Source organism: Aethalodelphis obliquidens, unplaced genomic scaffold (genome assembly GCF_003676395.1).
Source record: "Aethalodelphis obliquidens isolate GAN/ISIS:26980383/991018 unplaced genomic scaffold, ASM367639v1 scaffold65, whole genome shotgun sequence".
Lineage (NCBI taxonomy): Eukaryota > Metazoa > Chordata > Mammalia > Artiodactyla > Delphinidae > Aethalodelphis > Aethalodelphis obliquidens.
In genome coordinates, this window is record NW_020838009.1 from 5,643,134 (window position 1) to 5,666,259 (window position 23,126).

Consider the following 23,126-nt stretch of genomic DNA (forward strand, 5'->3'; position numbering starts at 1 on the left):
CCAGGTCGACAAGTTGTGTTCTGTGTGATGGCGCCCCCTGGAGCCCAACTGATAGAATGCAGCATGGGGTCAGACAGCAAGGCGTCCGTCCTGGCGCTGAGCCTCGGCCTTGTGTTCCCTGAGCCTCCTGTCCCTGCACCACTGTCCAGGCCCGTCTCGCAATCCTAGCCCTCCTCAGCCTGTCACAGTCTGGCCGCTGCTTCCACCCCATCAGCACCGGCGGTCTCACCAAAGTGCCCAGTGACCTTGGTCAGTGCGGGGACCTTGTGCCCTCTTCAATGTGGACCCGTTGGTGGCCCCCTACTCTTCCTAGGCGCTCTCTCCCCCTGGCTTCTGGCATGTGACCTGTCCTGGTTCTCCTGTATCTCCTAGAGTCCTGTGATGCTCCAGCCGACTCCGTCCTCCACCTGGGGGCAGCCCTAGCTGAGCTCTGAGCCTTGCCCTTCCCCCGGTCCCATTCCCCCTCGCCTTGCTCACACGTGGGCACCTCTCAGCCTTCCTGTCATCCCACGGAGCTGTGCTTCAAGACTTGGAGTCTTTCCCCACAGACCGGTGCCTCGTGAAACCCCTGTGCGGCTCTCACCCTGTCCCCTCGCTCCCTCCTCTACCGCTCTTGCCACAGCATCTCCCTCCCCATCATCTTCAGTCTCCCAGACTTGTCTCTTCCGTCTTTGGTGAGTCCTGCCCTCCCAGGACCGCCTGGCCTGCCGCCACACCTCCTGCTCTTCCCCTCCAGGCTCCATCCCTGGTCCAGATCTCTGTTCACAGGCACTGCTGCACCCTCGCCAGAGACCTCTGGGCTCTGTCTGCCTTCATGCCAGCCCTTCCCAAATACCCTTTGCGGGCAACCTTCACGACCCTTGCCACTTCTGAACAATTATTTATTAAATGCTTTTTCAGCTTCCATCTGAAAACTCTCATAATGTATTTAGAAAAGGAACTTTATGTCCCTACCTTCATTACTAGCCACCAAGTTAATCATAAAAAGAAACACATAACCATTAAAATAAAATCACCCCGCATTGTCTCATGGCCCACTAGTGATTCAGGTACATGTTGCTCTTTGGGAAAACGCTGCTTTTGGCCAAAGTTCAGACCTTCTACCAAAGCTCTGGCTACCAAAGCTGCCTACACACTGAATCCAGCACTAGAAGGGCTGAGCGCCTCTGCCGGCCGCCCCTGCCTTCCGCCTTCCCTTTCTGTTGGCCTGGCCTCTCCCTGCAGGCCTGGCTTTGTTCCCGCCTCTCTGGCCTTCCCGCTGTCCGCTTCCCACTGACCCCCTTCCCCAGCGCTCCCCTCCCTGGCTTTCTGGGTCCTCTGTCTACCTTTGACCTGCCGCGGCCCCTCTCTCGGCTGCCTTTCCCAGAGTCCAGCACACATGACCACCCTCGCCCCCCAGTGTCCAGGGACACAGTGCTGGGCCCTGGAGAGGGGACACCCTTCTCCTTCAGGTTCTCTCTGCCAGCTGCTCTGCTGGGCTGTGGGGCTCAGCCCCTCTGTGCTGTGCTCTGCCCTCACAGGACCCCAAGCCCCTGCCGTATCTCCGCCACGACCAGCCCTACACGTTCGACATCAACCTCTCTGTCACCCTGAAAGGTACTGTCGTGGGGTCGAAGGGTGTGTCCAGCAGCTGGGTGGACCCCTGTGCCCAAGTGCCATTGCCCAGGTGGCTGCTGAGCTTCTGAAGGGGGGAGGGGATGGGGTGCCACCTGCTGCAGACTGGGAGACACGTGGGGCTCTTGTAAAGGATGGGAAGGGACACCCTTGTGCTCATTGCGAGCCGCACGGGGTCCATGTGGCCTTAGCCCCATAGCACCGGGCTCTCAGCTGTTAGGGCCAGAAACCGTGGAGTCTGGGACCTCCACCCTCCACATGAATCCCCTCTCCAGCCTCTCCAACCAAAGTCTGCCCAGCCTCTGCTCACACGCCACTGCCAACCCCTCACCCTTGGGTGGTATGTTTTGTCCAGTGCCCGTTTGAAAGCCTGTCCTCGTGGGCCTGGCTCTGTCCTCTGGGACCACACGGAGCCAGCACACCTAGCCCCCGGGTCCTGCTCTCGGTCAGCCCTGAGAGCCTCGCAGCAGGGCCTGCGTCCCCCTGAGGCTGCCCAGCTGGGCTGAGGTAACAGGCCAGTGGAGCAGTAGTAAGAGAGAGCCGGGCTCTGCAGGCCACGGCTGGGGTTCGAGTCTTGGTTCTGCCCCTGCCCAGCGGTGGGACTTTGGACAAGTTACTGAATCTGTCTGTGCCACTTCGTCGTCTGCAAAGTGGGATCATAGTGGTATCAACTTCAAGGTGTAATTGTGAGCGGTAAGCAAGGTGATTCACATCAAGGTCTAGAACAGCACCTGCACCTGGGTAGAATCAGGTGTCATTTTCCGATCCTGAGGGGGGCCGTTGGCGCTGGCAGAGGGCTAGTCTGGGGGCTGCACACAGACCTCCTGGGCCACACTCCGGCCAGTCTCTTTTCTTCCTAGATCTCTCTCCTCTTTTTGTCCTGTTCACGTACCCCAGGCTCTGCTGTGGCTCTCTCGCTGCAGCTTCCAGGGTCTCCATCCTTCATGGAGGTGATTCTGTCAGCAGGCTGTGTCCGCCAGGAAGAGGAAGGAGCTGTCTCTCTCGGGAGGAGGTCGCTCCACACAAGAAAGGGCTCCTAGGAAGAGCCTCGTAGCCGCCAGAGCGCCCCTGGAAAACTGTGCTGGTCCCACTCTTTCACGTTATCAATTGGGAAAGTGGGGCTCAGAGAGGAAGAGGGATTCACCGCGAGTCATTTAGCCGGCCGATGGAAAGGCTGAGACTACAGCCAAATGTCATAAGCCCTAGGCTGGTGTCCTTCTACCCACAAATGCCTCTTTGGAGGTCATTTCTCTCTTGTTTTCATCCTGGCCATCTGGAAACATCCAGGGGAGTGCACTGTCGGAGAAAGGGACAAGATTATCAAGAAGTTGCAGTGCCCAGAGATGTAGAAAGACCTGGAAGAGGGAGGACCGGGTGCAGGGATGGCTTCCAAGACCCTTCCCCACACCAGTCCTGAATGTGCAGTTCTGATGCTCTGAGTTGGGGTCTGGGTGAAGCAGGCTTGGGGGACCCTGACCTTCCATGGGGCCGATGAACACACCTGTTCTGTGCAGCCTCAGAAAGGAAGACAGGGCCAGGGGAGGAAGGCCCGTCCTTGGGGAGTAGAAGAGCTTTCTGATCATTAGCACGCTTCAGAAATGGTACAGCAATGGCCTGGTACCTTGTGTGTAGTAGGTGTGTAATGGTTTCATAAATATTGTTGAAATAGTAGCACATTATCCATCATGGGAGGAGTCTGGCAGGGACAGATGGCCCCAGCTGTCCAAAGGGCTCTGGCGGGCTTGGCAAGTTGGTTTCAACTTGTACAGTATCTCCAGTTGATGATCAGCTTGCAGGAGCATCGTGTTAAGCGGGGTTCTGAGGCTGCATCTGATCTCAGAGGATACCAGTACTGTGATCCATTTGTGCTGTCTGCCGTGGGTGTGGGAGGAGGAAGTGGCGTCTTGTGTGCATCTCTTTGCCATGCGTGGACTAGATCCTCTCTGTGGACGCCTCCCAGCTCTGATATCCTATGAGCTCATTGGTTCATGGACTCTTTAGGTAGAATCACATTAGACAATGGGAAGCTTAAACCACAAAACAATTCCCCCTACGAGGTGGGTCCCTCCCTCCTTGATGAATAGAATTAGGTCTCTTTGTCAATGTTACTTGTCTTGTCTACCCAACAGGAGAAGGAATGAACCAAGCAGCTACCGTATGCAGGTCCAATTTTAAGGTAAGCTTTGAAGTTAGGCAGACTGCTTTTTGGAAGTGAGGGAGGCCTTTCTTCCTGGGAGGACCAGGGGAATAGCATTCATTTTGGGCTATGATGATGGGTCAGCATGTGGGCCTAGAGCTTCCATGGCCCTGTATCTTTCCAAAGAGGCCAGGAGGTCACAGAGACCCCTCCAGATGGAGGCTGCATGGACACGGCCAGTGCTTTTCCTGGGGAATAATAGATATTCCTCTGAGGGGCTAGTCCCTGACTTCTGTCTTGCCAGGGGCTGGGTGGATCAGTAACTTATTTTTTTAAAGTGAACTTTTAATTGAAGCATAACACATAGATATGAAAATGCACACGTTATGAGTGTACAGCTCAATGAATTCTCACAAAACAACATCCCTGTGCAACCAGCACCCAGATCAAGAAACGGGAAACCTCCAGGACCTCAGCTGTGCCCTGGGGCCCCTTCCAGGCACATCACCACTCTCCCCGTCAGGTGTAAACTTTCTCCTGACTTCTCTTACCCTCCATTCATTTTGTTGGTTTTTTAAATTTTATAAAAACAGAATCATACGGTATATACTCTTTTCTATCTGGCTTCTTTTTTTTTTTTTTTTTTTTTGCAGTACGCGGGCCTCTCACTGTTGTGGCCTCTCCCATTGCGGAGCACAGGCTCCAGACGCGCAGGCTCAGCGGCCATGGCTCACGGGCCCAGCCGCTCCGCGGCATGTGGGATCTTCCCGGACCGGGGCACAAACCCGTGTCCCCTGCATCGGCAGGCGGACTCTCAACCAATGCACCACCAGGGAAGCCCTGGCTTCTTTTGTTTTAACATTATGTTTCTGAGATTCAACCATGTTGCAGTTTGCAGTGACAGTTCATGATTCTTAGCTGTTGTATCGTGTTCACAGTATAAATGTTCCACAATGGATTTTTCCATTCTACTCTTTTTTTTTTTTTTTGTGGTAAAAATATGGAACGCTTCACGCATTTGCGTGTCATCCTTGCGCAGGGGCCATGCTGATCTTCTCTGTATTGTTCCAATTTTAGTATATGTGCTGCCGAAGTGAGCACTCCATTCTACTCTTGATGGACATTTGGGTTGTTTCCATTTTTGGGGGGAGAGTTACTGTGAACATTCTAGTCCAAGTCTTTTGGTGCATGTATGTGCGCACGTCTGTTGGGTGGATATCCAGGAATGGAATTGCTGGGTCATAGAGGATATGTGTCCATACTCAGCTGAGGGGTACATCCAAACACTTCTCCAAAGGGCTTGTTCCGATTTATACTCACACGCGCAGCATGTAAGCGTTTTGGCTGCTCCACATCCAAGTCAACATGTGACGTCGCCGGCCTTTTCATTTCCGCCTTTCTGGGGGACTGTGATTTCCGTTTGCATCTCCCTAAAGACTGATGCAGGGCTTCCCTGGTGGCGCAGTGGTTGAGAGTCCGCCTGCTGATGCAAGGGACGCGGGTTCGTGCCCCGGTCCGGGAAGATCCCACATGCCGCGGAGCGGCTGGGCCCACGAGCCATGGCCGCTGAGCCTGCGCGTCCGGAGCCTGTGCTCTGCAACGGGAGAGGCCACAACAGTGAGAGGCCTGCATACGGCAAAAAAAAAAAGAAGACTGATGCAGCCGGGCGCCTTGTCATATGCTTGTTGGCCATTTGAACATCCTCTGATTCAATGTATTCCTTTTTCCTCCAGTCTCCCTTCTAATTTAACTTTATTCTGGGCTCCTTAGGCTACTAAGAAGGAATAAGGGGGCCTCCCTGAAGGGGTCTCTTGGGTAAGAATCCACTTCTAAGATTTCCTCTGCCTGGAGGTGTCGCTCCAGGAGTGGCAGATCTGAGAAGCTGTGACCTTGGAGAGGCGCAGGCGTGCCGCCTCTGAGCTGCTCGGAGGGCGTGTGGTCCTCAGCCCGCCCCCACCAAGCCTGACCTCCTTCAGTGCTCCTTCATTCCTCAGTGTGCTCTGAGGTCCTGTTTGAGTCGTTCAGCTCTGTTGCCCAGTGTCTGTTCCAAAGCCCAGGGTGGGAGAATGGAAAGGAGGTCTTTGCTCATGAGAAGCTTCTGCTATGACGAGGACCTAGACCTTGTCAACTTAGGACTCAGGGGTAATCTCAGGACAGGGTGGAATTATGGACAGATAAGCACATTGCAGATTGAGGGTCTGAGCGGTGAGGTCGGCTCCTCGGGGAGCGCTTCGTGGAGAAGGTGGGTTAGGGGAGGGCTGGAAGGGGCAGAGGAGCGGGGTCTGTTGCTGGTGAAGGGGTGGGGAGAGAGGTGGGGAGGGTCACAGGGTAGCTGCAGGAAGACAGCTTGTCCTTGCTCTGAGGGCCGGTAGAGAGCCCAGGGAAGGCCTCAGTGAGTGGCGCAGGCTGGCAGACTGCTCCAGGAGGCTGGGAGAAGCCCACCCTGCCCATCCCCGCCTCTGTATCTCTCGCCCGCAGTATATGTACTGGACGATGCTGCAGCAGCTCACTCACCACTCTGTCAATGGCTGCAACCTGCGGCCGGGGGACCTCTTGGCTTCTGGAACCATCAGCGGGCCGGTGAGTATCTGCTTGCCTTGGGGGCTGCCCACCTGGGGCACCCCTATTCCCCCTACAGACTGCAGGGCCCTCAGCTCTCCCGTGAGAAGGGATTCCAGCCCGAAGCAGGTGTATCTTTCAACTCGGTCCTACTCAGAGCTTCATCCATCTCTGGGTGCAGGAGGGCCTTCCTTTTCAAATTCAGGAGAGGCTGCTGTAGGGATGAGAGGCTGTGTCTGTGTCCTGGGGGAGAGTGAGAGCGACACGGGGGCAGACGCAGGAAGCCGCTACAGTGTCTGGTTGTCACCACCTCACAGTGCCCCCATCCAGGAGGAGTGGCCCACTGATTCCCCCCAGCCCCCTTCCACGAGCCCTTGGTGATGACTTTTGGGTGGTGCATGTACCAGTCACTTCCGGCAAGGTCGAGACTGCAGGCTCGTTGATGGAGAATCTCTTCCCAGTGGGTGGGGTCAGGCACGACAGCGTCTGGGTAAGCCGCAGCCTCTGGAGCCGGCAGGGGCCTGGCAGGAGGGGCCTGGGCACGCTCGTCCAGCATCCCGCACCTCCGCGTCCTGGATGGAGTGAGCAGGGCAGGTAGAGTGCCCGGCCTCGAGGACACTTCTGCAGTGGTCCCACCGAGGCAGGGTCTCTGAGGGCCGCGGGATCCCCCGCCCCTTCCCAGCATCCCCTGACCCCCGCCTTGCTAACCACTGCCCACACCGGATCCGCCACGCTCACCGTGATGTAAGTACATATCACACCTTCTTCCCTTTCCCGTTATGAAGGAGCCAGAGAGCTTCGGCTGCATGCTGGAGCTGTCGTGGAAGGGAACGAGGGCCATAGAGCTGGGGAATGGACAGACCAGGAAGTTTCTGCTGGACGGGGATGAAGTCATCATCACAGGTGAGGGGCCGGGGCCCGCGGGCGTCCTCTCCTCCTCGGCCGCGGGCGCTGTCCTAACCGTCTGGCCAGGAAGCCATCTGTCCCAACTCGTCCCCACTCTGGCAGTCCCAGGTCTGTGTCTGCTTGTACTGACCTTCGCCCCAACGCTGCCTGCCGGGGACTTTATTTTGGTTTAAATTAAAATTTTTTTTATCTTTTGGCTGCACCGCGCGGCACGTGGGATCTTAGTTCCCCGACCAGGGATCGAACCCACGCCCCCTGCATCGGAAGCGCAGAGTCTTAACCACTAGATGACCAGGGAAGTCCCTGCCAGGAACTTTAAATCGGAGTCTCCCCGAACCAAAAAGACTGCAGAAGTCCCGCTTTGTCTCCTTCCTCCCTGAGCGAAATTCTGAAATAATGGCAGGTTCCCATTGTTCTGGACTCTGCAGTGCAAAGACCCTGTGTCCTATGACCTTGTGCCCTATGACCCTGTGCCTTATGGCCTGGCTGAGTTAGTGACGAGATTTCCCAGCAGCCCATTCCGAGGAGGTCAGGGCACCCCTTACATCTTGGCGGGGTTGTTCTGTCCACCACATATCATTGCTGGAGAGGAAGGAGCCGCCGTGGTCAGCAGCCCGCTACTCAGGGTCAGGTGCAGGTTGGACTCCCACATCCCCACCGGCCCTGTGACCTTCCTCAAGTTATTGAACCTTTCTGGACTCAGTTTTCTCATCTTTAAAATGGAGTTGATGATAGATACAGTAGTTAACCTCACAGCATGGTTGTAAGGATGAGGCGAACCAGTTTATTCCTTCAGGGGACGTTTCTGGAGCAGCTGCTGTGACTCCCATGCTGGGGTTCAGGGGTGAACAAGGCAAGTGTAGGATCTGCCCCCTGGGGTCATGTTCCACTGTCACTGCTGCACCTGCATTTTACAGGTGGGAAAATGACTTGCAGGGGGTAAATAACTTGCCCAGGATCTTGCAACCAGTAAGTCATGAAATCAGATTTCGCGTCCAGGCAGCTTATCTTCAGAACCCCAATTCTTAAGCCCTTTGATAATATCTAAAGAGTCTAACAAGGTGCAGGGTACCTTGTGAGTGCTTAAAATTGGTGCCAGTCTTCACCGTTGTCCTCATTGTCATTGCTGTTTTTTCCAGAACCCGGTTTTGAGAATGCCCAGCATCCTGACTCCTCCTTAATAGGAGTCCCTACCTGAAGCGTGGGAATCAGCCACGCCCATCTGCCCTGCAGGCAGGTTAAGGGGTCACCCGTTCTCTGCACTCGCTCTCCACATCCTGGTCTCTGCCTGCCGACCACACATTTCCCTTCCTGGGTCCTATTGTCGCCCCTATTTCCTGGAAAACTGGGCTGTAGCTGTAGCTATGGATTCTCGTTCCCACTGGTGGGATGGAGTGGGGAATAGGCAGAGGGTCAGATTTCAGGAAAGGGCCAGTGAGATCAGATAACATTCCAGAGGAGATTATACTTTTCGCTTCCATTTCCATGGTTGACGGAGCCCAACCCAGGGAGGCAGGGAGCTGCTTTTCCCCTCTGCCCAGGGCTCGGTGACACGCTCTGACTTGGGTGCAAACTTTCCTCATGCTCTGGCCTCTCGGGGCCCTCTGTCCCTGCCTAAACGCACCTGCCCCCAGCTTCTCCTCCCTGCACTGGAGAGCAGCAGCTTGGGAGCCTGGAAAGACCTTCCTCAGCTGGGTGCAGAGCCTCACTTTTCATCCTTTGGGCCAGTGGTCTCAACCAGAGTGGCTTTGCCCCTTGGGGGACATTTGGCGACGTCTGGAGACAGTTCTGGCTGTCTCCGAATGGCAGCCAGGGACGCTGCTAAACATCCTAAGTGGACAGGACAGCTTCTCATGAGAAAGAATCATCTGACTCAGAAGGTCGTCTCTGACGTTAAGAAACCCCATGTGGACCATCTGCTTGGCAGCTGTAAAATGGGGAGGAAGTGGCCAGCTTTCCCACCAGGATGTAATCGTGCATCTGTTCTCAGGAAGCAGGCAGGGCTGTTTGCTGGGGGTGGTGGCTCTGTTGTAACCCAGGGCAGGAAGGAGCAATGTGAACGACAGAGCGCCCGGCGTTGGAGTGGGGAGGAGAAAGACACCCTCTGAGTATTTGCAGCTCTCCAGGAAGAAGGCGCTTTAAAAATGCTGCAGCTTAGGGCTTCCCTGGTGGCGCAGTGGTTGGGAGTCCGCCTGCCGATGCAGGGGACACTGGTTTGTGCCCCGGTCCGGGAAGATCCCACATGCCGCGGAGCGGCTGGGCCCGTGAGCCGTGGCCGCTGAGCCTGTGCGTCCAGAGCCTGTGCTCCGTAACGGGAGAGGCCACAACAGTGAGAGGCCCGCGTACCGCAAAAAAAAAAAAATGCTGCAGCTTGGAGTGAGCTGCTTTGATAGATGATTGATGAATTTCTGCCAGGTTTTGCTTCCATAGACTTTTTTCCCCCCCAGGGACACGAGTATTTCTGAGCATTGAGATTCTAAAGTGACTGATGGAAAAATAATGAAACAGAATAGGCAAGGATGTTGCTCTGGACAAAAGGTGACACTGAGTGTTAAGGGTCAGTGCTGGGGTGGCAAGGATGTGCCTCGGTGATGCCGGGGAGGGTGAGGGGCTGGTTTGGGGATGTTGCTGGTGTCCAAGCTGCCACCTCCCCAGAGAAGGCCAGCAGTCAGAGCAGCCCTCACAGGGAGGACTGGTGGGATGACTGGGCAGGTGGGAGGAAGTGGGAGGAGACAGGCTGGGTAGGCTGTACTGAGCTACAGGTGGCCGTGAGGACTGTCCCTGGGCTCACTGGAAGGGCTCATTGAGGCGTCCCTGACCCCGTCTCCCAGAGCTGTCTTTGGTCTCAGTGTTCAGTTGGCTGGGAGTCCTCTCCGCAGTGAGCTTCGATTTGTTTCTCTCAGTTGTGGGAATATCGCAACTCCTTGCTTTCCCTTCTTCACATTGGGTAGCAGAAGACCTAACTCCAGATTTGGGGGTCGTCTTCAGCAGGTGAGGGGGTCTGGTGGTGTTTTGTGTAACTCAAGGTCACGGGCATCCCCTGCAGTGGCCCTCGTGTTCGTCATGGGCAGGTGGCCGTCACCTCAGCACTGCCGTGGCTCGTGGTGCTTGAGAAGCGTCTCAATCTGGGGAGCCTTGGAGCTTCTGTATAGGCCTGACACCCATAAACCTATGTGCTTCCATCTGTCTTCTCTCTAGGGGCCACTGGAGAGGGCGCTGTTTAAAACATAGCTGTAAAACACAGCTTTCACTGTCTTGCTGAAAACTCCTGAGTCACCTCAGTGCCCTCGGGAAAAGGTTCAAACTCCTTAACATGGCTTCTAAGAATACTCTGTACTCTGGCTTCTCAGGGGACCCCACACAACAGCTTCACTGAATAAGTGCACCTCGTGCATCTCTCGCCTTGGTCTCCGTGTCTTTGCACACGCTGTTCCCTCTGTCTGGCACACCCTTTTCATTGTGTCCCCCCTGGTGAACTCGTATCCACCTGTCAAGTCCCAGCTCCGATGTTCCCTCCTTTCTGCTCCTGTTTCTTCCATGCTGCTGTCCCAGCTCCTCATAGACTTGTCTGCTCTGACTCAGACAGCTGCTCCCACTCAATGGACCCTTCTCAGGTCCAGGGACAAGGGCCTCCTCCTCTCTGCCTTTCTGTTGAAATGGAATTGAGTGAATTTGTTTAACATCTGCTCTGGGAGAGATGTCATGCTAGGGCTTCAGCCACGTGTTTCATTGAATCCTCACAACCCTGAGAGGTAAGGATTGCTATTCCCATTTGCAGACAAGGGGGCTGAGCACAGAGGTTAAACAAGTTGCCCCTAATCCCCCAGCTTATAATCATCATAATAGCTGACACTGAGCACTTCCCCTGGGCAAGGCACTCTTTTGGAGTTCTCTGTGTATTAACTCATATCATCTTTGCAACAGCCCTGCGCAGTGAGTACTATCATTAGATCCATTTCACAGATGAGGAAACTGAGTTCCAGAGACTTCCCTCGTGGTCCAGTGGTAAAGACTCCACACTCCCAATGCAGGGGACCCGGGTTTGATCCCTGGTCAGGAAACTAGATCCCGCGTGCTGCAACTAGGCTAAAGGAGCCTGCATGCCACAAAGAAGATCCCACGTGCCACAACTAAGACCTGATGCAGCCAAATAAATAAATAAATATTAAAAATTAAAAAAAACAAAAACGAAAAGAAAAGAAACTGAGTTCCAAGGGGACTCAAGGTCATGGAGCCAGTAGGTGGAAGAGCCAGGCTTTGAACCCAGTCAGTCTAGCCTCAGGCTAATTAGCAAGCCTAGGATTTGAACTCAGACTTACTTAGGGAGAGTTGACCTATACCTATTGCTTTACCTCCCAGGAAAGCCATTGTGCCATCCTTGCACCGCTTGTGAGGGTCCCTGACAGTAGGGCGGGCCTGGAGTTCATCTTGGTGCTCCTGTAGCTCTGCCCAGCTTCTGGAGAAGGTGGTTTTTCTGTCGAAAATACCTGTTTGTCATTCAGATGGCACCTTCCTGCCTTGGGCCCAGCTGTGTGCTGACCGGCACCGTGGCCGCTTGGGCGTTGGTTCCCCTGAGCCCAGCGGCTTCGTGGCTGACCCCTGTCCTCCTCTGTTGCAGGACAGTGCCAGGGGGACGGGTACCGCATTGGCTTTGGCCAGTGTGCAGGAAAAGTGCTGCCTGCCCTCTCAGCGGCCTGAGGTTCTCTCTGCCTTCCTGGAAACACAAGCCTTGTGCACTGCCCTCTCCACCTCCCTGTGGGGGACCAGGGGCCCCCACTGAGGCCGCAGGCCTGGTTCTTCATTCAGTAATAAATAAAGCCGTCGTGCTCCCTCTCCGTCTGGGCCTGGCACGGCTCTGAGTGTGCAACGTCTCCTCGTGTTCTTGGTTTGACCCAGTGGGTCAAGGTGTGTACCGCTTCCTTGAGAGACCAATTCGTTTTCTAGTTTTTATTAGCGAGGCTGAGGGTCTGCTGTTCCTCCTCAGACATTCTAGAGCTCCCAGTATTCTCTGGAACGTGGAAGAAAGAATGGCACTTGTATTAGCTCAGAGTCCTCCAGAGAAATGCGACCAAGTAGATGTGTATAGAGAGAGAGACATTTATTTTAAGGAACTGGCTTATGTGATTGTAGAGGCTGGCAAGTCCGAAATCTGCAGGGTGGGCCACAGGCTCGAGACCCAGGGAAGAGCTACAGTTGGAGTCTGAAGGTGGTCTGCTGGAGAGTCCCCGCTTCCAGGGAGCTCAGGCTTTTTTCTCTTAAGGCCTTCAGCAGACTAGATGAAGCCCACCCATATTATGGAGGATAATGTGCTTTACTCAAAGTCCCCTGACTTAGATGTTAATCTCACCTGAAAACTACCTTCACAGCCACATCTACACTGATGTTTGAACAAACATCTGAGTCCCATGGTTTAGCCAAGTTGACACATAAATTTACGCACCACAGCACCCCTCACGTTCAGTACCTCTTGGGACCGACTGATGGATGTATGTGGGGTGCAGACTTGGTTCAAGGGCCCTGTAGCCGTATCAGCACATTATGAACCTTTGGCTGAGCCCCCAGGTCAAGGGTTCACACACCTGAACTGTGAGAGGGCAGGAAAAGGGCCAGGGGCTTGCTTTTCTCCCCTTGCAAGCCCACCAGAGTCAGGAGAGTGAGCCTTGCCCCGTCTCCTCTGCCCTGCCCGCTGCAGACAGGCAGCCTGGTTCCTGGTGACCACAGGGGAAGAGGATGCCTGGTGACACATCTTGGGCCTAATGGACCCCACACCAGGGCCTGGGAGGATGACTGAGCCTGCGGAGCCTGCCCATTAGATCACGCTACTCATTCATCCATTTACTCACCAAATCGTTATTGAGTGCCTTCTCTGTACCAGGCACTGTAGTAGGAACAAGAGGTGCAGCAGTCACAGAATAGCTGTGACTTGTGATGCCCTTGTGCCCTGTGATGATTACTTCCTAGCGGAGGGAGATGGACAGGAAACAAATGGGCAAGGAAAAGATACGTACTATTGAAATGGAGCAGGACCCTACGGTCTGTGCCCACCATGTCCTCCTCCTGCCTCCTGTCTGTGGAAAAACTTTAGCCAAAGGATAAGTTTAATCAGAGAAGTGAGAAAATGCATAAACAAAGGAAAACAGTCAAAGGAGACCAAATAATAATAGTTTAGTCATTAAGCAAAGTCAAGGACCTTTAGTTCCTTCTCAAGGGCTATAGATAATATTCTGAGCCATATCCTGTGAGCTGTGTTATAGATACTGAAACCTACACCAGGTGGAAGAAGTTAACTACAAGATGACCAAACTGTAGCCATGACATAAATTGCCACAATTCCGAGAATTGGCCTCAAAGAAATGGAAACAAACCAACCCTGGAACTGAAGATTAACTGTACTTAAAACCATCAAGATGACAGTGGTCAGACCACCGATGACCAGTTTCAAGATGACTGTCAGAGCTGTTTCTGCATGTAGCCTCCTCCCTCTGTCTATAAAAGCTCTTGCCCCCTGATTGTCGCTTGGGGGGGAGTCAGGCTTAGGACAGGAGTCCGCCCTCCACCTCCACCCCCAGCATCCAAAGTAAAGCAAACTTTCCTTTCCACCAACCTTGCCTCTTCATTGGCTTTGAGTGGCTAGCAGCCGGACCCCACTTTTGGTTACACTATGACAGATGGGGATAGATTCTATGGAACAATGGGGGACATGGGTGCCGTTATAAACAGGGTGGTCAGAGAAGGCCTTAATGCCTCTGGTTCTTAGTGCTTTTTTGCTAGACAGCTGATGAAAGTGAGAGATCAAGGCAGATGGACATCTGGGGCAGAGTGCTCCAGGCAGAGGGTCCAGCCAGTGCAAAGACCTGAGAGTGGAGCATGTTTATCAATTCTAAGGAACATTAAGGTATTTCTTTCTCACGTAAAAGCATTTTGGAGCCAGGAAGTCTGGAGTTTGTATGGCAACTCCACAGTGTCATTAGGGACCCAGGGCCCTCATCCTCAGCACACGGGGTTCAACCTCAAGGTCACCGCATGGTGCAAAAAGCTGCTGGAGCTCCAGCCAATACACCCAAGTTCCAGGCTTGCAGAAAGAAAAATTAAAGAGGTGAGGGTTGGGGGGATGAAGGGCTGAAGGGCCCTCCTCCTAGATGAGTTAGGTACCCTTTGAGCAGCCTTCCTGGGAACCCCATACTACACTTTTCTTGCGTTTTATTGCCAAGAACATAGTCACAAGACCACACCTCATTGCAAGGAAGGCTGGGAATATAGTCTTTTAACTGAACACATTGCTTCCTCAGCTTAAAATCGGAGCTCGACTGCTGAAGAAGAAGGGGAGAATGAATCCTCGGGGGTGGGGTGCAGCTCGTAGTCTCTGCCACACACAGGCTGGGAAGCATCGTGCTCTGAGGCTGAACTGGTCTTGCACAGCTGATTTTATTCCACGAAGCTGTGCCCTGGGGCCATGGTCTTCAATGCTTTGCTGATTTCAGTGGAAATCCTGTACAGTAAGTCCCCTGCATATGAATGAGTTCCGTTCCGAGGGTGCGTTCGTAAGTCCAATTTGTTCGAAAGTCCAACAAAGTTAGCCTAGGTGCTCAACTAACACAATCGGCTGTATACTGCTGCTTTTCACTTGCTTCCAGACATCCTGGCCTTGAAATAAAGACACTGTACTACTATATACAGTACTGCAGAGTAAAGTGCACAAAAGCACAAACACTTGTAGAGGATGCACGCACGTGACAATATACTCCAGAGACGTGGACTAACTTAACGTGATTGGACATGCAAACGCACGTTCGCATCTTTGAAAGTTCACAACTTGAAGGTTCACATGTAGGGGACTTACTGTAGAGTCACCAGGGTCTCTCAGAGCCCTACCGTCTAGATAAGATTGATCCAAATACGTATTCTCTGAATTTGGAAGACCGAAGTCTTCCTTGGGTTTGTTCTGAATTCCTGTGGGCTGTGTTCCCAGGGCCACCTCTGCTCCTGCTTGCTCCACTGAAATCTCTGTTCCTCACCTTGTGTTTGGGATTGTTCCCTTAGCTCTATCTCCTGGCATCAACATGCATGAGTGACCCATCTTGTTTTCCTCACCTAAATACACCTAAAGAGCTATTGCACATGGCAGATCTTCACCAGAGGTCCCTGCGTCGTGGGCAAAAGTCATCTAAAATCATTATCAGTCCACTTGCCCGCTGACACCAGAGAGTGCTGATGCCAGCTATGGAGATCACATACTTACCCCTCACTGTGCATTTAATGGACTTAGGGGCTGGTGATGCTGGATGAACCCTCTGGATCTGGCCCTGGAGTCTGAGACACACACAGGGTGGATGTTAATAGGGGGTCTGGCGTGGGATTTCTCCAACGATGACTTTCCCTTAACCTTCAGCAACATGAGCCTCTTTGTTTTCCAGCCTCGATCTCAAAATTCCCATTGCCAGCTCCAGATGAGAAGTGAATTTAATAGTCTAGTTCGGGAACCGAGCTCACTGAAACCTACCTGTGTATAATGGTAATGAAATAGACAAAAATGCTTTTCATGGCCAAATCTTCTCTTTTTCACAATGATATGTTAAGAACTAGAGACGTTTGATCAAATAGATGGAGCTGACAGATCCGGTGATGAACATCTCAAGGCAAATTGGCTGTAATTATCACTGTATCTTCCTTATTAATTCATACTTCATTCACGCCTCCTGTTTTAACCCGTGGCCCATGATGAATCTAAATGAATGACTATGCAACTGAGAATAGAATCCATTTTTTTTGTGTGTGTGTGTGGTACGCGGGCCTCTCACCGTTGTGGCCTCTCCCGTTGCGGAGCACAGGCTCCGGACGCGCAGGCTCAGCGGCCATGGCTCACGGGCCCAGCCGCTCCACAGCATGTGGGATCTTCCCGGACCAGGGCACGAACCCGTGTCCCCTGCATCGACAGGTGGACTCTCAACCACTGCGCCACCAGGGAAGCCCTAGAATCCATTTTAAACTGCACTTGAGGAGGAGCAAGCCCAGTGATGTTTCTGCCAGGATGCGGCCTGCTGGAGGGTGTCAGAGGGCTCCGGCTGGACTCACGGGCGTGCCACTGCCCTGGGCCTGGCAGGCACTGGGTACCAGGGCCCAGGAGACCCTGCCCTGGGCGGGTGGGGAGCAAGGGAAGAGGAGCCTTGTTGCTTTCACCATGGGACTTCCCTGCCCTGCACCTGCTCACTCATGCTGGTTTACCTTAAAATGCCATTTACAGGGCTTCCCTGGTGGCGCAGTGGTTGAGAATCTGCCTGCCGATGCAGGGGACACGGGTTCGACCCCAGTCTGGGAGGATCCCACATGCCGCGGAGCAGCTGGGCCCGTGAGCCACAACTACTGAGCCTGCGTGTCTGGAGCCTATGCTCCGCAACAAGAGAGGCCGCGATAGTGAGAGGCCCGTGCATCGCGATGAAGAGTGGCCCCCGCTCGCCACAACTAGAGAAAGCCCTCGCACAGAAACGAAGACCCAACACAGCCAAAAATAAATTAATTAATAAATTAATTTTTTTAAAAAAGCCATTCAGAGCTATTCTGAGGATGAGGGTGGATTTCGGCCAAGATAATGTTTTTGAAGGCAAGGGAACTTTAGGATTTTTTTGTTTTTGGCTCCACCCGTCAGCATGTGGGATCTTCCCCGACCAGGGATCGAACCCACGCCCCCTGCATTGGAAGCACGGGGTCTTAACCACTGGGCCACCAGGGAAGTCTGGGAACTTTAGGATTATAAGTATCATAATTAATAATTATCTCAGAGTCTCAATACCAAAATGGACCTCCGAAGTGTTTACATTTAAAATTTTCTTTTCTTTCTTTAGTTTGGGAGCGTGTTCCTTTTAGCAACCCCAGAAAAATTAATGTGTCAGGGTTGCATTCCACAGTAAGAGTTTGTTTTCTGTGTATCTCTCTCTCTCTGTCCTCTCTGATACCCCAGGGCTGAGGGAGAGGCAGAAAGTTACTCAAAGAACTACCGATCTATGGGAGATGGTTACAAATGATGGTTGCTTGAAGGGTCTGTTTTGTCTGTTTGGCTTTGTTTCTTTTCTGCTCTTAGAGAGAAGCTAAATAAGACTGGGGCCAGTCTTATTTTGAGGCTCTCTGCCAACAGCACATAAAAGCTGGAACAATAAAACCTTTCTTGAAGCGGGATCTGGATGGAACCTCTCTGTGTCTACAAAGGACTTGATCCCGGAGATGAATACACTATTGCTGTCTGTGATTTTTGAGCAATGTCTGTCTTCATTAGATTTTAAGCTCCTGGGGGCAGAGTCAGTTTTGCTCATGGAAAGTTCTTCATTATCTAGCACAGAGTAGGCGCTCAATATATACTTGTTAAATAAATGAATGACTATCTGGGAGATGATTGGGAACAGGGATTATGTTGTATTCATAAGTCTACCCCTGCTTGGCCAAGAATACACATGGAGACCCACTTATGTCTCAATATTTAAGAGATACAAGTGAAGCTAAAAACTGTTAAATCCTCTCTATTCTCCTACCTTGGCATACACATTTTCGTAATTACAAAACAAAAATATTTGCAAAGCTATGGTTTTTATATGATTGAAAACTGGCGAAATATCAAATATAAATGAATATAATGATCATTGCACTTGAAGAGTGTTGACCGGCTGGTGATGTTGGAATGAGCGTTAAAGATGTACAAATACATGAATTGCTATATCAATATTTTTAAAATAAAATTTTATTTTTAAGTTAGTTTTTCTTGCCTTAATTTCATTAATTAATTAATAATAAATTAATAATTAATTAATTAATTTCATTAATTAATTTCACTAATTATCCTATCTTAATCAAGTTTTTCACATAATTTGGGTTTTATTGACAGACTAATGTAAATGATTACAAAGTAAAATGAGTTATACTCAAAGTATATGAAATGTAGCTATTTTCATCAACACCTTAAATGTTAAAAATTGAAAATTTTACTTTATATTCATTTCCAGTTATTTTTCTTTGACATTCAAAATTATCTGTTAAAATGAAAAGGCAAGATACAAATTATAATTAAAGGACATCAGCATTTCATATCAAGCTTATTTAAATCAAGTTGAAATGTTTAAATTTATTTTTTTAAATTCGATTAAATCCTATTAAGTGCTTTTTATAAAAATAAAACTATTTATAATCCTAGCGTTCAGTGTCCATCTGGTTGCCAAAGTAAAGGATTAGTATCACGCTCCATTTATGTTATGTCGAGACTTATGTACATATAAATTAATATGAATTAGTTAACATTGCAAAATGTGCCCTAATTGCCATGTGCAGCTGTTGTGAATCCCGTGCCAGAACCACGAATTGGAAAACAATCAAGAAAATGAATTTTGGGTAGAACTGAAAAATGATACAGGTTGGGGCAAGAGTCCGTTGCATCCATGCTAGGAGGAAGTATTGAGTGACCTAATCAGTCTCTTCTCTTACCAAAGTGCTTTCACTCCCCCACCCCCACCCCCGCAGGAGGGAGGACGCCCCCATCGCCAGCGCTGGCAGTGACTCACCACAGGGCTGTGTGGCATTCACGTGGGCACTTTTATTTTGTGGACGCAGCCCAGAGGTGTGAAGAGGCGTTCCCCTGGGGCCTGGGCAGTATTACTCTTGAGAGGTTACGTAGGATACAGGTGGGGCCGCATCAGGATGAGTCCCGAGGGGAGAGGGGCCCGCGTGCTCTTGAATATATTCATTTGTGTGTGTATGTTTGTGATATGCTGAGCCCTCCGGGGCATGGATCCCAGGGAAAGCCCGCCTATTCCCCAAGCCTAAAGGCACTATTGCTTCTTTACCTCCATCTCTGGACCCCCCACTGTCTCTGATAGTTTCTGTATAAACGAAGAGACTTGTTCCTTTCACATAGCCAGTGAGTGGCAGAGCTGAGACTGGATTCCGCAACTTTGAACTTCTAGGGCAACACTTTTCTCAGCCTGGTAAATTGTGGTGTTTTTGTGGGGTTTTTTTGAGAAACGGTAACATTTTATTACCATTGAAACAAATCTTTTTATTTGGAAATAATTTCAAACTTACAGAAAACTTGCAAGAATTAGGATAGTATAAAGAACACCATATAAAGACCACACCAGAAGTCTCTGGCCGTATTTAACTAGTGTTAACATTTTACCCCATTTGCTGTGTTATTTGTGCTCTCTCTCTTTACATGTACATATGTTTATACTCTCCAATATGATATATGTAAATGTATATACTCAGACTAGTTTTTCTGTACCATTTAAGGGGAATTTACATATATTATGGTCCTTTATCCTTAAATACTTCTGAGTGTATTCTTAGCACAAGGATATTTTCTTTTTTTTAATGTTTATTTTATTTATTTATCTGTTTATTATTTATTTATTTTTAACATCTTTATTGGAGTATAATTGCTTTACAATATTGTATTAGTTTCTACTGTATAACATAGTGAATCAGCTATATGTATACATATATCCCCATATATCCTGCCTCTTGCGTCTCCCTCCCAGCCTCCCTATCCCACCCCTCTAGGTGGACACAAAGCACCGAGTTGATCTCCCTGTGCTGTGCAGCTGCTTCCCACTAGCTATCTGTTTGACATTTGGTAGTGTATGTATGTCAATGCTACTCTCTCACTTTGTGCCCAGAGATATTTTCTTACATAACCACAGTACCACTATCAACCTCATGAAATTTAACATTGAGGCTGGCAAATTGTGGAACAGTGGTTGGAACTTTGATTTTGACCCATGGAAGTGAGCTTCTTAAGAGCAGGACTGTGCTTGACTCATCTTTGTGTCCAAACCCCCCATTAAACAGTAGCTGCTCATAAATGTGCGTTGTATCAAGGAGTTCCCTGTTTCACAGCTATGAGCTCAACACGAAGCTCTTCTTTCAAATAATCTTAGAGCTGTATTTGGTAATCTAAGAGAAGGAAAAAATCATGTGCATAAGAATGGTCATCGAAGCACTGCTTATGTACCCAAATTTCAGCCTGCTGGGTGTCATCCCATCTCTTAGCCCTCTGGGGTCATTCTTTCCTTAGTATATATTCATAGGAAGCCAGAGCCCCCATTCTACCATCAGGGTGAAACCCAACATTTCCCCATTTGATGGGCTGACTGTTATGAAATGAGGCTGGCTGATATTACAGAGTATAATTACGGGGGGGAGGCATGTGTCAACCAGGTGCTTCTCTGTGTAGTTAGGCTGAAGGCTTCTGAGTTCTGTGGTCCCTCTTAATTATTGTATTAGGGCCACAGGGCACTCCTTTTCTTGGAGAAGGGAGTACAACAGAAGTTAGCAAGGTCACCTCGTCCTTGGTGCAGAAGGGAGGAGAGATAGCGGGCCAGACTTTGTAAGAAGCCCAAGGGGCATCGGTGACAGACACTCTGATCCCCTTTCTGAAGTATTCAAAGTTAGAGAGTTGGTTTTGGAGCACTCGGTGGGCCATGCCTAAGATCTGTTGGCAGGGAAGAGCAGCGTAGGTTATTCTCGCTCAAGCTTCCCAGGTGATTCCGACGCACGCTAAAGTTTGAGAACCACTGTACCAGAAAATACTTCCTACTGCATCCCGGTCAATAAAGATAATAGGTTCTGCATCTGGAGACACTCGCAGTGCACTGCACCCGGCCCAGCTTCTCTCAAAATGTCTACCGTTCATGAAATTCTCTGCAAGCTCAGCTCGGAGGGTGATCACTCCACACCTCCAAGTGCATACGGGTCAGTCAAAGCGTACACCAACTTTGATGCTGAGCGGGACGCTCTGAACATTGAAACGGCCATCAAGACTAAAAGTGTGGATGAGGTCACCATCGTTAACACTTTGACCAACCGCAGCAATGAACAGAGACAGAATATTGCCTTCGCCTACCAGAGAAGGACCAAAAAGGAACTTGCATAAGTACTGAAGGCAGCCTCGTCCAGCCACCTGGAGACAGTGATTTTGGGCCTATTGAAAACACCTGCTCAGTATGACGCTTCCGATCTGAAAGCCTCCATGAAGGGGTTGGGGACCGATGAGGACTCCCTCATTGAGATCATCTGCTCAAGGACCAACCAGGAGCTACAGGAAATCAACAGAGTCTACAAGGAAACGTACAAGACCGATCTGGAGAAGGATATCATTTCCGACACATCTGGTGACTTCCGCAAGCTGATGATTGCCCTCGCAAAGGGTCGAAGAGCAGAGGATGGCTATGCCATTGATTATGAACTGATTGACCAAGATGCCTGGGATCTCTATGATGCTGGTGTGAAGAGGAGAGGAACTAATGTTCCCAAGTGGATCAGCGTCATGACCGAGTGGAGCGTGTGCCACCTCCAGAAAGTGTTTGAAAGGTACAAGAGCTACAGCCCTTATGACATGCTGGAGAGCATCAAGAAGGAGGTCAGAGGAGACCTGGAAAATGCCTTCCTGAACCGAGTCCAGTGCATTCAGACCAAGCCCCTATATTTTGCTGACAGACTGTACAACTCCATGAAGGGCAAGGGCACTCACGAAAAGGTCCTGATTAGAATCATGATCTCCCACAGTGAAGTGGACATGTTGAAAATTAGATCTGAATTCAAGAAAAAGTATGACAAGTCCCTGTACTATTACATTCAGCAAGACACCAGAGGCGACTACCAGAAAGCGCTGCTGTACCTGTGTGGTAGGGATGACTGAAGCCCGCGATGGCCCAAGGGTCCAGGATGGCTGCTCCGCGCTCCCAGCTAACAGTTCTACACAATCAGCTTGTGGCTAACAGTCCCCTTGTGCCCATCCCTGGGAGGATGACGTTAGCACTGCCCACCCCACCCGTTCCATCCTTAGTTTAGTTGCCTAAGCATTACCTGGCTTTCCGATCTAGTCTCTCTTTATAGTCAAAGAAATGAACATTCCAAGGAGTTGGAAGTGAAATCTATGATGTGAAACACTTTGCCTTCTGAGTACTGTGTCGTAAACAGATGAATAAACTGAATTTTTACTTTAGGAAAAAAAAATAAAGGTAATAAAAAAAGAGTTCACCTTCATCGGGCAGGGGACAGTGGTACCCCTTAATTGCATCACCTCAGGGATTTGCCATTTTCCTTCTCTCTTTTCCTTTTCCTTTGCCATTTTCCTTCTCTCTTTTCCTTCTCTCTTTTCCTTCTTGTATTGTAGGGGCCCTGCTCACCTTAACAACCCACAGAACTTCATGAGTGTCTGTTATATAGATGACATTATGCCAACCGGCTCTGGTGAAGTAGCAAGGACCACACATGGCCCGTGCTTGCCAGAGGGTGAGAGAAAACCCCTATGGAAGTCCAGGAGCCTGCCATCTTGGAGAACTTTCTAGGGTTCCAGCAGTCGGGGGTATGTTGGGACATTCCCTCTTAGGTGAGAAACCTTGTTTTTCCTTGTATCCATGGAAGGTAGGCCTCTTTGGGCTTTTGAGGCAATGTGGAGCACATTTGTGTGTGCCACTCTGCTGCATTTACCGGGTACGTCATAAGGCTGCTGGCTCGGAATGGGACCCAGAGCAATCAAGCGCTCTAGAACGGTTCAGGCTGGGACGAAAGCTACCTGACCAATTGAGCCTTAAGACCCAGCAGACCCAATGGTACAGGAAGTGTCTGTGGCAGATAAAGATGCTGTCGGGAGCTTCTGACTTTCTCCAGTAGGAGAATCAGAGTGCTGACCCAACTGCAGGAAGATTGGAAGAGAGGACTCAAGGCAGTCTTGAGGAGATGTATGTAGAAGGATGTCTTTGAAGGATCCCTGAATGTGAAGATATTCATGTGCCACCTAAATGCCTATCAAAAGGTATCCATTGAAGAGAAGACTGTCAGTAATCAGGTGGACACCATGACCCAACCTGAGGATGCCTTCCCCTCTCCACTCTGGTGTGTTCTCAGTGGTACTGTGAACAAAGTGACCGTA

At 50.7% G+C, this 23,126-nt stretch overlaps 1 protein-coding gene, 1 non-coding gene and 1 pseudogene across 6 annotated transcripts in view; 2 read left to right on the forward strand and 1 right to left on the reverse strand.

Annotated features, from left to right (window-relative positions):
- The window catches only part of FAH (fumarylacetoacetate hydrolase), a 32,738-nt gene extending 20,658 nt beyond the window's left edge, over positions 1-12,080 (forward strand). For 4 of the 5 annotated variants that reach the window (XM_027089289.1, XM_027089294.1, XM_027089293.1 and 1 more), the window contains 5 exons: positions 1,521-1,596; positions 3,744-3,790; positions 6,230-6,331; positions 7,096-7,213; positions 11,835-12,080. In XM_027089289.1, coding sequence (XP_026945090.1) covers positions 1,521-1,596; positions 3,744-3,790; positions 6,230-6,331; positions 7,096-7,213; positions 11,835-11,914 — 423 coding nt within the window. In that variant the 3' untranslated portion in view covers positions 11,915-12,080. Of the gene's footprint in view, positions 1-1,520; positions 1,597-3,743; positions 3,791-6,229; positions 6,332-7,095; positions 7,214-8,355; positions 9,440-11,834 lie in introns of those variants that run through there. The other variant, XM_027089291.1, reaches the window with a different exon arrangement.
- Positions 4,746-4,852, reverse strand: LOC113610905 (U6 spliceosomal RNA). Its single transcript, XR_003429287.1, has one exon. It is a non-coding gene; the product is annotated as a U6 spliceosomal RNA (small nuclear RNA).
- Positions 12,081-19,852: 7,772 nt separating the features above from the next.
- LOC113610855 (annexin A2 pseudogene) lies at positions 19,853-22,289 on the forward strand (annotated as a pseudogene).
- Positions 22,290-23,126: the final 837 nt, after the last annotated feature.